The sequence below is a fragment of the Nuphar pumila genome, chromosome 2 (assembly GCF_984573655.1).
Source record: "Nuphar pumila chromosome 2, dmNupPumi1.hap1.1, whole genome shotgun sequence".
NCBI lineage: Eukaryota > Viridiplantae > Streptophyta > Magnoliopsida > Nymphaeales > Nymphaeaceae > Nuphar > Nuphar pumila.
The window spans coordinates 12,374,531-12,388,900 of NC_143250.1; the positions used below are offsets into that span (position 1 = coordinate 12,374,531).

Consider the following 14,370-nt stretch of genomic DNA (forward strand, 5'->3'; position numbering starts at 1 on the left):
ATACACTCATAAAAGTGTTAGCATAAGCAATTGGATCACGGCAAATTGAATCAGATTTGGTTTTCATTCTGAAGAATTGGCAGCATATCTCCAATGTTCACCTGATTCATAAAAGAAGTCTGAATAGCATAACCTCTTTAATTCTCTTGGAATCTTGGAAGGCTATCCTCAAGGAAGAAAACTTACCCAATTTAGAACAGAGGGCAAGCTTGAAGGAAGCTTCAGTTTTAGCTTTCAAATTTGAAATGCGATTGTAACATGAGCTGTGCCATTATCCAAAAGAGGTCACATGTATTATATATATCATATCAGTCGACAGAAATAGTCATTCCCATTCCCAATATTCCTTAACTCTTTCTCTCTCACCAGTTCCTCAGATTGTATCAAAACCAACCATACTATTTGGCTCAAGTACTTTAATCTAGACATCTGGCTTCACAGGAGAAGATGTCTGCAAATATTCACAAGAAAGAACAATGCAATTAAGGTTTCAATTGCAGTCAGTTAAGAAAGGTAGCATCTCCGCAGCTGAATATTTTCAGAGATTCAAATGCATTGCTGATGCTCTTGGCTAGATTCAAAACTGATTCTCATAGATGATCTGGTTTTGTGTATTTTGAGTGGACCTGTATATGAGTATGAATCTTTTATCATTTGCCTTATGTTTGGTGAAGTTATCCTGACTTTGATGAATTGAGAGCTTTGCTGATAAATCTTGAAAATTGCTTAGAGCAGCTACATGGTGATTTGAGTAGCACTTCAGCATTTTTTACTAATGTTCAAGGGGGACAAGGTCGCTCTAATTACAAAGGATTGGGTTCATTCTATAGAAGTGAATTGGAATAGAGGAGGCTAAAATTGAGGAAAGCTCATGATTTGTCAGTTATGTGGACAGACAGGCAACACTGCACCAAATTGCTTTAAACAATTTAAACATCCCTTTCAGCCAGAAATGCTTCCAGAGTTTTGTTGCACTTTTTTGGATCCAGGTTTTGATGAGGACTGGTACCCAGCTACTGGGGCAAACCACATAAAAACACTCTACACAAGATACAGTCTCCCATGGCTTATGAAGGTAAAGATACAGTGTCGATCAACAAAGGTAAGAGTATCCCCTAGCTCATAAGAAGTATATCTCTTTTTCTACAGGCAAATCAAATTCAAATGTAAAATGAATTGCTCCTAAAATTAAAAATAATTTAAATCAGGCCAAGTTCACTAAGGATAATGGTTATTTCTTTGACCTTTTTCCATAGGGATCTAAAATCAAGGATTTGAAGTACAGGGTCAAGGGAAGTCTAGGAGTAAGAAAAATCTATATCCTCTTTCAAATAAAGGGAGATATGCTAGGAATAAAGGCTTCGGCTTCAGTGTGGGATGATGTCTTGGTTCCCTAGGATTAAAAACTTTACTTTATTTAAATTATTGGACTAAAAACTTTATATTATTTAAATTATTGACATGAGAATATGTTAGATGGTTTCAATGAATTCAAGAATTATTTATAGTTGTCAGATGGAAAACATAGTAGATTGTGTAACGCCCCAAAATCCCGAACGTGTAAACTTTTTAAGAAAAAATTAAACGTTGCACTCTATCCTTTTTCGGAGTTTAAAATGGTAGTTTAGCGAAAATTGATGTTTGAAATAACAAGTCAACGGACCTTGGGCACATCACAGGCGAACTTTCCTTTACGCAATGGATTTGTATTGCCATATAAGCATTGGAACCACGTAGATTTAAAACAAGGTTTTTGATCATTAAAGTTTATACAAAAGAGAATTTCAAAAGAAACTTTTATACAAAATTACAAAATGTGCTCAGGAGCGAAACCAGAGAAAAAGAGTGGGATCTTGATATCAACGTGCCATCGCGTCATCGCCATCATCACTTGTACCCCATAAAATGGGTCAGACTTATAAAAATCTGGTAAGTACATGGATATCAAAATTCAGAACAAGACTAACATATGTGTTGTTCCTTTCGTGATTTGCAGTTCAGAATAAGTAAAATGAGCATGATAATTTTGTTTCGATAATTAATTGTCCTTTCGATAGTTGTACGCATAGGATAAACGTAGAAACAACTGAGACTGTCTGGAGGTTTGTTATTGTATGTAATTTGATACCCCGAACAACTGGCTGAGTTCGCTCCTAAGAGGACGGCCAATGAACGAGAGAGAATTCCTGAGAGGCTACTTGTTCAAGAAGATGCATCTGAATTTCTACATAAGTAATTGGGATCTACCACATAGGATAAATTTTGGTAGCCCAGTTTTCTAACTCCAATGACTGGAGACACCGAGTCATTGCTACTTGAGGAGCGTAGTTGTTAACAATTTGTCCATTGGAGTTTTTGTATCATCTTATCATCTCCATTGATATAACCAATGAATAAATAGGTATGTCAAGTTTTATTTTATCTGACAACTCATTCAATATGCTCTAGTCTTTTAAACCAAATCGAGTATATTTCCTATAAAGGCGATCATCACCATTTATGTGATTTTCTTTTAATCATCATGCATTGTCACACTACGAGGTTATTATAAACCTCCCGTCCAATCATCGTAGTACTAACATGCCATGCATGTCTGATAGTACCACTACGATGAGAAGGATATCGGTTTCTTGAAAAAAAACCCAACATTATTTAAAAAATTCAAAGTCCTGTGCTTTAGGCCGGAGAATATCTGAGTCATTTCATATACCAAAAAGAAGGATCGGACGTATGTACCACCTAGGACTACGTAGTCAAAGCCTTTCCGTTATGCTGATTTGAGGAGAAAACTAAGTTGTGATTCTGCGAATATGCAAACGCCAAATACTTGTTTTGCTTTTCGAGACAGCGAACAATGCGAGCTTGAAATCTTACATATGAAATCTTTTTTAAAAATAGAGACTCGACGAGGATGTGCAAATATGTGTCTTTAAATACACACATGCATAATCTAAAGTAGTCAAGAGTACGTAAAACTGCATACTTTATAAAGTTATATATGTATATAGAATACATATATATTAAAGCATAAGCCTGGGCACATTACAGCACGACGGCAAAGTAAATGACATAAAGCAAGGTCCGATGTATGAAACTACACATCAAGTTAAATAAATTGTGTAAGTGATGCTCGATTTACGAAAGTGTACATCGAGCTAAATAAATTGCGTAAGCAGAAGCCTATGCACATTACAGCACGACGACAAAACAAATGGTGTAATTTAAATGGACAAGAATATGCAAAACTGCATCCTTGAGTTAAAAGCATATACATATATATATAAATAATACGTATAAGTTATAAGTATTTCGACATTTGTTCTCATATGCAACTTTCTCCTACCTCGAAGAAGGTCTGAATCTTTGACAATTCCAAGCATAGGTTATTAAAGGCTCGTGCTTTGGTAAGTGTGTCTTGTCTGTTATGCCGATGTGAAGCGCTAAAAAGGATTATATTATGTTGCATAAAGGATGATATTAAAAACCTTATTTTAGCAAGCGAGGAGACGATTACGTCATAGGGGTCAAACCCGAACCCAATTCGAGTTGACCGGGTCGAGCTAGGTCGACTACAGAGCTGGGCTCGTTTTCCAACAGAGTTGGTCTTGATCCTTAATCGACTAGGGACCGAGCTGAACTCGGTTGGCCGAAGCTCCACTTGGTTCTAGTCGAGCCCAAGGCAGCACCAGTTGTCGTTGCTGCATGCGAGGGGCAGCGATCAGAAGAAAGAGGGGGCAGGGCAACTCGGTGGCTCTACTGAGCCGAGCCGAGCCCATCTCTAGCACCAGGGTGCACCACGACAAGAATATACATGTGAGCAGTTTCTGGATCTAGGTCGTTTTATTGCCTTATGTTCCTACAGTCATTCAGCCAGTGAGTTCTTTATAACATCTTTAAGACTTGCTTGAGTTCTGCCTTTAACAAACTCGGTAATAAGGTGATATCTTCATAATAACACATCACTTAGATGAGTTTGAGTGCCATGTTGGATTTGTCAGAGATATACAATTTGACCCCTCTTGACATGGCATAAGTTCATCATACTTTTGGTGTATTCTTTTGTTCGTCAATGTATCTTTTTGGCAATACAAACCCTTTCTTGTCTTCTGGCCCTAGACTTAGCATCTGCTTAGTTCTCATTATACTGTGTTGTACTTGAACTCTTTATTGTTTCATTTAAGTCAAATGAAATCAGACAGTTGCTCATTTTTCATTTATCTCTTGTGCTAATGAACTAATAATCAGTCTTTTTCTGTTTTCTAAAATTTAAGAAATAATTATCAAATAATCAAAACAAGAAGGTATAACAAAATGAGTGGTGACAAGCAGTCTCCATGAAGGATGCCCAGTCAAACTTATCACTCATGAACAACAGAAATGTGTATAAAGTGTACTCTACTTCACAAAAAAAGACGTGGAGGTTAACTAAGAGACAAAGTTTACACGAGCACTTTTCAAGCCAATGATACTTGCATAAAATATATCAATCTGTGTAAACAAGAACGGATCAAAGGACATAAAAATGAGAATGGCATCCTATATCTGTTTTTACGGGCAAATGCAAACTTTTTAAATGATTTTGATACACAAGAAGTCTTTCATTGTTTGAATCATACTAAATAGCACAACTTATCCTACAGAAAAACATGTAGTGGCAACCCACCAGGCGAGCATTATCTAAACGGTTTGCTACAGCTTGGTACTCCTTCATTTTATCCTCCTTTGTCTTTGGAACAACTGTCACTGTCTCTGCTTCTTCACGTTGATAAAGCTGATTCAAACATGTAACAAGACCTTATTATGTAATTATTGGCAAAGTTAACAAGTATTGATTCAGTGAATAAAGGGAAGGACATGAAAACTGAAGCAGAGAGCCAACATTAAAACAAAAAATTCCAGATGGTAGACATTTCATATTGCTAACTGCACTTGGAAGTAGAAGCAGGCACAAGTAACTTCTCAACTCATAATTGCTGGCAAACATATGAAGAATGTGTAGACAACTAACGATAGATAAGCAATAGATCACATGTATTTTATTGTACAGAGCACAGAAAAAGGACTGCAACGAGAAACCCATACATCAAGTAGGTATAGAAATAAAACTTTATCTACAACTTGTATTTACTAAAAAAAAAGCAAAGCATGAACGGTAAAAGCTAAAACTGCAAGTGAGGAATTAACTAAGTCACATCCTTTCTGCAGAAACCCCAAAAAACACATTCAGAATGATGCATACCAGAGCTGTCAATCGAGGAAGCGGGAGCGGGAAGCGAGGCACTTCCAAAATTTTAGGAAACGGGAAGCGCAGGATGACTTAGAAGTGAACTAGGAATCATCTCGGAAGCGACCTAGGAAGCGAGGGAGAAGCGAAAAAGAGAAAAAAGAAAGAAAAATAAAAATGAAAACACAAAAAAAAAATGAAAAAGAAAGGGAAGCGAGCTTCCCCTAAATGGAAAGTGTGCTTCCCCTAAATGGGAAATGTGCTTCCCAGCACATTTCAGAAGCGCCATGTTTAGCTCTTTCAAAACGTACTTCGGGGGAGCACGCTTCCCCATGCCCTATGGCGCTTCCGGTAACCCTGATGTAGACTGCAGAAGCAATTTTAATTGGAAAAAGAATGTGTCATCACTAAGGGGGCATATGTTTCATGTCCTCTCCTATGAAAGAGTCCCTCTTCGATAGAAAAGAAAGCCACTTTCCTAAGTGGGGTGAAACAAAAATCTACATGAGATATATGTACTGGGTGTTAAAATAAATAATTAAAATATATATATGTGTGTGTGTGTGTGTGTGTGTGTGTGTGTGTGTGTGTGTGTATACCTTTGTAATTAGTCATAACCTATAAGGGTATTTTAGTCTTTTTATTGGATTTGTAAATAGAATAGTCTACTAGGGACTATATTATAATTGTCTTTTTAATTTTTTTTGTCTTTTGGTTTGACCAAGGCCTTTTTGGGCAACTCATAGAGCCCTTGGGAACCACCCAAATGTAATGAAGTGGAATTACAAATAACAAAGTGTAGAACACTAACAAGTCCAATAATAGACAAATACAAAGAGAATAAAGAAGCACTTTAAGTGCACACACAAATCCACAAAGGGACAATGTCAAAAGGCTAACAAAAGTAAATATTATTGAAAATATGAGAAATTTGAATGAATACATGTAAAGGGGGAACACCCCTATTTATATACAAAAGGGAGAGAGAGGGACCCTTGGGAGCTCCCCACTCTTAGAGTCGTTGGGGAGCTCACAACGACTCCAAGAGGTGGGGCCCCAAAGCTCAAAAGAAAAGAAATAAAGAAAGAAAAAAAGTAAGAAAAAATAAAAAGAAATAAAAAGTTGTTTCTAACAAACAACTATAAGTACATGTAAAAAGACTAAAATGCCCCTACTAGGCAAATACATTTTTTATATATATATATATATATATATATATATATATATATATATAAAATTTTAACACCCAACGGTTACAAATATGACCGTTGGGAGGCTTCCAACAACTCTATAGGAGCCCCCCTTGGTCTCCCTTTTGTATATAAATAGAGGGGATTGGACCCTCTTTATATTATTGCTTTTTCTCAAGCTATTGTTTTTTATGTTTGTCTTCTTGTGTTTGGCTTAGCCTTATTAGCACTTTTGTGCTTATCTTCTTATGTATAAAGGCTATTGTCTTTATGTGTTTGTCTTCTTGTATTTGGCTTAGCCTTATTAGCACTTTTGTGCTTATCATATTGTATTTGGCTCTTTGTAAGCCTTACGAGAAATGTTGTGCTTGTCTTCTTGTGCATTGCCTCTTGGCTCTTATATAGTCCCTATCATGAAATGGTGATCTTCCACTAATGCACTCGGATCACTCAAAAGGAAATGTCTAAAAGACACTTTAAGCAAGACCCATCAAAGGGTAAAAGCGAAAAACCACAAATAAATAATGCAACTTTATTGAAGTAAACAAAGTGATTTTACAAGAGGGGCTGCACCCCTATTTATACAAGAGCAAGAGGGAGAGCTCATAAGGAGTTCTCCCTTCTAGTCGTTGGACTAGTTCCAACGACTAGATGTTTGGTTAAGTTCTGGTTGGAACTTAACCAAACTATATTATCTAGTTCTATATGAACTAGATAATATAAAATACATAAAAATTAAAATTAAAATACAATAGAAAAAATATATATAATATAATAATAATATTATATTATTATTATATATATGTTACATTTTAACACTCTCCCTCAAACTTACGGTACAATGAGCGAAAGTTTGTCTAAAAGGAAGTGAAATCTGGGAGCTGCGAGAGGTTTGGTGAAGAAATCTGCTAATTGATATTCTGATGTAACATATGGCAGATCAATGGTGCCATGCAAATATTTCTCTCTGACGTAGTGACAATCCATCTCAATGTGTTTGGTGCGCTCATGGAAAGTCCGGTTGCTTGCGATGTAGATTGCACTCTTGTTGTCACAACACATTCGTGAGGCCTGTGTTGCTTCAGCTCTCATATCAACGAGCAATCACCTGATTCAAACTTCCATTGTGGTGGTTGTCATGACTCTATATTCAGCTTCAGTGGAGGAAAGGGAAACCTTCTGTTGCTTCTTGCACCTCCACGATATTAGAGATTCACCTAAAACCACACAGAAACCAGTGGTTGAGTGCCTATTATTAGGATCATCACCTCAGTCAGCATCAGTATAAGCAATTAAATCTAAAGACGACGAAATGGACAAGAAGAGTCCGCGTGAGAGAGAACTCTTTAAATATCTAATAATGCGTAAAATTGCTCTCATGTGAACGGAGGTGGGAGCATGCTGAAACTGGCTAGCTGTGTGAACAACATGTGCAATGTCTGGTCGAGTGATAGAAAGGTAAGAAAGTGATCCAACAAGTTGTCTAAACGGAGTGAGATCCTCTAGCCGTTCTCCATCACCAATTTTCATTTTAACATTTACTACTTCTGAAGTATCAACTTTCTTATCATCGGTAATGTCAGACCTGCAAACAATATCAAAAGCGAATTTAGATTGAGATATTAAGTACCCACGAGGGGAATAAGCAACTTCTATTCCTAAGAAATATCGTAAAAGTCCTAGGTTAGACATTTCAAAATGAGTTTTAAGAAGAATTTTGATATTGGCTATTCCATGTTTGTCACCTCCAGTGATGATCATATCATCCACATAAATAAGAAGAATGATGATACATGCATCAGATTGCTTAATAAACAAGGCAGTGTCAAACGAAATCCAATATCAGTCATAACATGACTAAATCTGTCATACTAGGCTTTTGGTGTCTGCTTAAGGTCATAAAGGGTCTTCTCAAGACAAAGAATTTTATACTTAAGAAGACTAATACCAGGTAGAGCTTTCATGTATACTTCTTCAATAAGACTCCCATTTAAAAAGACATTTTTGACGTCCATTTGAAATATAGGTCATTTTTTTATAGAAGCTAAAGCAATTAAAGTTCGAACAATGGTCATTCGGGCCACAGGAGCAAATGTTTCTTCATAGTCAATGCCATACTCTTGAGCATAGCCTTTGGCCATGAGTCGGGCCTTATATCTTTCTAGGGTCCCATCACTTTTGGTTTTAACTTTGTAGACCCATCTACAACTTATAGGTTTCTTTCCAAGTGGCAAGTCTTGAATGAACCAAGTGCCTTCTCTAATGCATCTAGTTTAGTTTTCATAGCTTCAATCCATTCTACATGATTTTTGGCTTCAAAGTATGAGGAAGGTTCAACATAGGATTGAATTAATGCAAGGGCTGCCCTATACGAGGGTGAAAAAGATTCATAAGAGACGAATTTTTTGGGAGGTCTAGAAATTCTAGAAGTCCTACAAGGAGAAGCTTCAGAAAATCTTTCTAACGCGCATGGAGGGCGTTGCTCTCCAATTTTTCGTCTTGAACACTGTAAACCGACATCCCTACTGGTTTGGTCTTCACTATCATTTTCAGAGATAGTAGAACTTTGATCATTGTCAAAGTTATATTCAAAATCCTCTTCGTTGGATTTTGAAGTTAAATCAATTAAAAAAGAATATTCAGTAATATCTTTGGATTTTTCACTTTCAAAGAAATTTTCTTTTTCAAGAAAAGTCACATTTCTTGACACATACAATTTACCATTTTGAAGATCATAGCATTTGTACCCTTTTTTATTTTTAGCATATCTTAAAAAGGCACATGAGATTGCCCGAGGGAAGAATTTATCGTTCTTGTTTGTAAATACAAAACATTTGCAACCAAACACTCTTAATTTGGAGTAATTTGAAGCTAAATCATAGAGTTTTTGAATTGGAGATATATTTTCTAAAGAAGAAGATGGTATTCTATTGATGAGATAAGAATATTGCTTCAACCCAAAACCCTTTTGGCACTTGACTTGCTATTAACAAAGTTCGAGTAGTTTTCATAATGTGGCGATGTTTGCGTTCCACAAGTCCATTTTGTTGAGGAGTGTTTGGACAAGATCGTTGATGAATAATGTCATATGAATTAAGATAGTTTTTAAATTCTCCAGACATAAATTCTCCCCCCTGAATCGGTGCGAAAGATGAAAATAATATTTTGAAATTTGTTCGTGACCATTTTATGAAAGATTTGAAAGTGAGCAAAAACTTTGGATTTATGTTTAAGAAAATAAATCCAGGTATGTCTAGAAAAATCATCAACAAAGATAACATAATATGCATAACCGCCTTTAGAAATAACTGGTGCGGGTCCCCAAACATCCCAATGTATTAGCTCAAGAGGTTTTGTAGAAACAAAGGTTCTACTAAAAAACGATAATCTTTTCATTTTTCCAAGAATGCAGTCTTTACAAGCAAAATTTTGAGATTTACAAAAAAAATTCAAACTTGGAAAGGTGTTTCTCTCAAGTACATTAGTAAAATTAAAGATATGTACGAAAGAGTAGTAACCAATGTCCGCACTTGTGGAGGGGTGACAACCAATTTTCCTATAACGGTTGGGTTACATCAAGGATCTGCATTAAGCCCTTTCTTATTTGCTATAGTGATGGATGAGCTTACGAGATCAATTCAAGAAAATGTGTCGTGGTGTATGTTGTTTGTTGATGATATTGTTTTGATTGATGAGTCTAGAGTTGGGGTTAATGCTAAGTTAGAATTATGGAGACAGACATGGGAAGCAAGAGGTTTTAAGTTGAGTAAGAGTAAGACAGAATATATGGAATGTCGGTTTACTAAGCAACGAAGTAGTGATGGGAGTGTAGTGAAGCTTGGTGAGCAAGAAATATCGGTGGATGATTGTTTCAAATATTTGAGATCTATCATTCAAAAGTATGGAGAAATTGATGGAAATGTAAATCATAGGATAAAGGTTGGGTGGATGAAATGGAAAAGTGCAACAGGAGTGTTGTGCGATCGTAGAATGTCATTGCAGTTGAAGGGAAAGTTTTATAGGACGACAATTAAGCCCGCTTTACTGTATGGTACAGAATGTTGGGCTGCCAAGAGACATCATATTCAAAAAATGAGTGTAGCTGAGATGCGTATGCTTAGATGGATGTGTGAAAATACAATAAAAGATAAGATTTGAAACGAGGAGATACGTAAGAAGGTAGGTGTTGCATCCATTGAAAATAAGATGAGAGAGAATCGTTTACGGTGGTTTGGACATATTCGGCGAAGGCCTAATGATGCTCCAGTTAGAAGGATGAAGAAATGGGAAAATATATTAGTTAAAAGAGGTCGGGGTAGGCCTAAGAAGACTTGGTGGTGGTGGTAGCCCTCCTTCTTTATGGCCTTCACCAATGAGGATGGTCAAGTCTTTTGTGCCATAAGTCTCTTTCCAATTTCTGAACATTTAAACAAAATACATTGTTTGGAAGTTCCAAAAAGTCCATGTAATATAGCCCTCCTTCTCTATGGCCTTCACCAATCAGCTTCCCTGACTGGCGATCCTGTATCCAACAACCATCAGAAGAGAAGGATATATTACATCCATAATCAGAAATTTGAGAAACAGATAAAAGGTTCAAATTCAGTTTTTGGATATATCTAACTTTTGGAATACAAAAAGTTTTGGGTTTTTCAAAACATCCAACTCCTTTTATATCTAGAGATATTCCATCTGTTGTAAAGATATTTGAAATATTTGAGTTATTTTTAAGACATTCGGATAAACATTTGTAATTTTTGGTCATATGAAATGAGGCACCAGAATCTAAGAGCCAAGGAAAGTTACTTAGATCGGATACAGATGCGATTGTTGCACCAGTTGAGGCTTCAGCGGAAGAGGATACCCCTTGGAGAAGGGGTTGAAGGATCTCCATTAATTGAGTCATGAAAACAGGTGCATCTTGATCTTTACGCTTGGCTTCAACTGATGCAACCTTCTTTTCATCTCTCCTTTTTAACTTTAGACATTGGGGCCTATAGTGCCGGTTCATGACAGTGATGACAAATCACTTTTCTTTTGTCAAACTCGCCATTCTGCCTCCCAAAATGGGGTGGCTTATAAGCGCGAGTATGATTCCCAGGCCTAAATACTGCTAGGACGAAATCATCATCAGCTTTAGAGGAACTTTTTCGGAAATGATTTTTCTCCATTGTTAATTCTTCAATAGAACTCCGCCTGTGTAGTTATACACTGCCGGTCCCAAGCCCGGATAAAGGAGGAGGGTTGCGGTAGGCCTGTGACAGCCAGCATAAAAACTTTGTCATATCCTATGAAAATGAACCAATATGAGAATTTCGTTGGGGCGTTCCCTACTGAGCGACGCGCTGTACTCTCTAGGCCCGGAGGCAGTGATAAATGTGCAAGGGTTGCTAGGTCGTCGCCCAGAAGCGACGCGTCACACCGGCGCCCGGGTGTGGTGTCAAATAGGCAAGGGTTCCCTCACTTTGTTGGACGGGTGGGGGTAAAGAAGTTAGTCCAAGACCATAAAATTAGGTTAGCCACTTGGAATATAGGGTCTTTAACTGGTAAGTTGGTAGAGTTAGTAGATGTTATGTGTAGGAGAAAGATTGATATTTTATGTCTTCAAGAGACCAAATGGGTAGGTGAGAAAGCTAAAGTGATAGAACCTTGGGGATATAAGATTTGGTATACAGGAATAAATAGGAATAGGAATGGAGTAGGGATTGTTATGAGTCGTCAGTTTATAGATAATGTAGTTGAGGTCCGTAGGAAGGGTGATAGAATTTTACTTATTAAATTAGTATTAGGTACGGATATTATTAATATTATTAGTGTTTATGCACCTCAAGTAGGTTTAGATGATTCCATTAAGCATCAATTTTGGGAAGATTTAGATGGAGTAGTACAAGAGACATCTTATGGAGAAAAGCTTTTCATCGGCGGTGACCTTAATGGACATGTAGGCATTAGTAGGGAGGGATTTGAGAATATCCATGGAGGATATGGTATAGGAGAAAGAAATGAAAGTGGAGAAAGGATTTTAGATTTTTGTTTGTCCTATGATATGATCTTAGCAAACACTTGGTTTAGGAAGAGGGAGTCTCACCTAGTAACATTTAAAAGTGGGGTTAATACGAGTCAGATAGATTTTTTCCTACTTAGAAAGAGAGATAGGGGTTGTTGCATCGATTGTAAGGTTATACCAGGAGAAAGTGTAGCTACACAACATAGAGTCTTAATTTTAGATCTTAGAATTAGACAATGCCGCAAAAGGGATAGACATAGGATAGATCCTAGAATTAAGTGGTGGGCACTGAAAGGAGCTAAACAAGGAATGTTTGTAGAGCAGGTAGTTAAGGAAGTTGATTGGTGTCTCGAGGAGGATTCAGAATCAATGTGGAATAAGATAGCGGGTGGTATGAGAAAAGTAGCTAAGGAGGTATTGGGTGAGTCTAAAGGCGGTGCACCACTAGGTAAGGATACATCATGGTGGAACGAGGATGTCAAATTAGCTATTAAGGTTAAAAGAGAGTGTTATAGAAATCTAAGTAAGAGTCGTGATAATGAGAATTTGGAGAAGTATATGATAGCAAAGAAGGAAGCTAAAAAAGTTGTTCGAAACGCGAGGGCTAAGGTATATAAGGAGGTTTATGACAAGTTGGATACCAAAGAAGGCGAGAAGGATATTTATAGGCTTGCAAAGATGAGAGATAGGAAATCGAAGGATTTGGGTATGGTTAGATGTATCAAAGATGAAACGCAAAGGGTTTTAGTCAAAGATGAGGAGATTAAGGAGAGATGGAAAGATTATTTTGATAAGCTATTTAATGATAGTCATGCTCAAGATCTTGGAGACTTCTCCATTCCTTTTCATGAGATAAATCGTGACTTCATGCGCAAGATTCAAAAGAAAGAAATTGCAGAGGCTTTGAAGAAAATGAAATCAAGAAGGGCAGTTGGCCCAGATGGTATACCTATCGAGGCTTGGAAATGCTTGGGAGAGAAAGGTTTAGAATGGTTGACAAATCTTTTTAACTTGATTTGGCGAACAAATAAGATGCCTAATGAGTGGAGGAAGAGTACTTTGGTGCCTTTATATAAGAATAAGGGTGATATACAAGATTGCACAAACTATCGTGGTATAAAACTCATGAGTCATACTATGAAACTTTGGGAGAGGGTGATTGAGTCTAGGTTGAGGAAGGTTGTCATGATATCGGAGAATCAATTTGGTTTTATGCCTGGAAGATCAACTATGGAAGCTATACATCTTCTTAGACAACTTATTGAAAGATATAGAGAGAGGAACAAAGATTTGCATATGGTTTTTATTGATTTAGAGAAGGCATACGATAGAGTACCTAGGGACGTTCTCTGGTGGACAATGATGAAGAAAGGTGTTTCTCTCAAGTACATTAGTATAATTAAAGATATGTATGAAGGAGTAGTAACCAATGTCCGCACTTGTGGAGGGGTGACAACCAATTTTCCGATAACGGTTGGGTTACATCAAGGATCTGCTTTAAGCCCTTTCCTATTTGCGATAGTGATGGATGAGCTTACGAGATCAATTCAAGAAAATGTACCGTGGTGTATGTTGTTTGCTGATGATATTGTTTTGATTGATGAGTCTAGAGCTGGGGTTAATGCTAAGTTAGAATTATGGAGACAGACATTGGAAGCTAGAGGTTTTAAGTTGAGTAAGAGTAAGACTGAATATATGGAATGTCGGTTTAGTAAGCAACGAAGTAGGGATGGGAGTGTAGTGAAGCTTGGCGAGCAAGATATACCGGTGAATGATTATTTCAAATATTTGGGATCCATCATTCAAAAGTATGGAGAAATTGATGGAGATGTAAATCATAGGATAAAGGTTGGGTGGATGAAATGGAAAAGTGTTACTGGAGTGCTGTGCGATCGTAGAATGCCATTGCGGTTGAAGGGAAAGTTTTATAGGACGACTATTAGACCCGC

At 37.0% G+C, this 14,370-nt stretch overlaps 1 protein-coding gene across 1 annotated transcript in view; it reads right to left on the reverse strand.

The window, feature by feature from the left end:
• The window catches only part of LOC149844788 (uncharacterized), a 31,003-nt gene that overhangs the window by 4,389 nt on the left and 12,244 nt on the right, over positions 1 to 14,370 (reverse strand). The window contains exon 4 of the mRNA XM_089995276.1: positions 4,664 to 4,771. Within this exon, the coding sequence (XP_089851402.1) occupies positions 4,664 to 4,771 (108 nt within the window). The remainder of the gene's footprint in view (positions 1 to 4,663; positions 4,772 to 14,370) is intronic.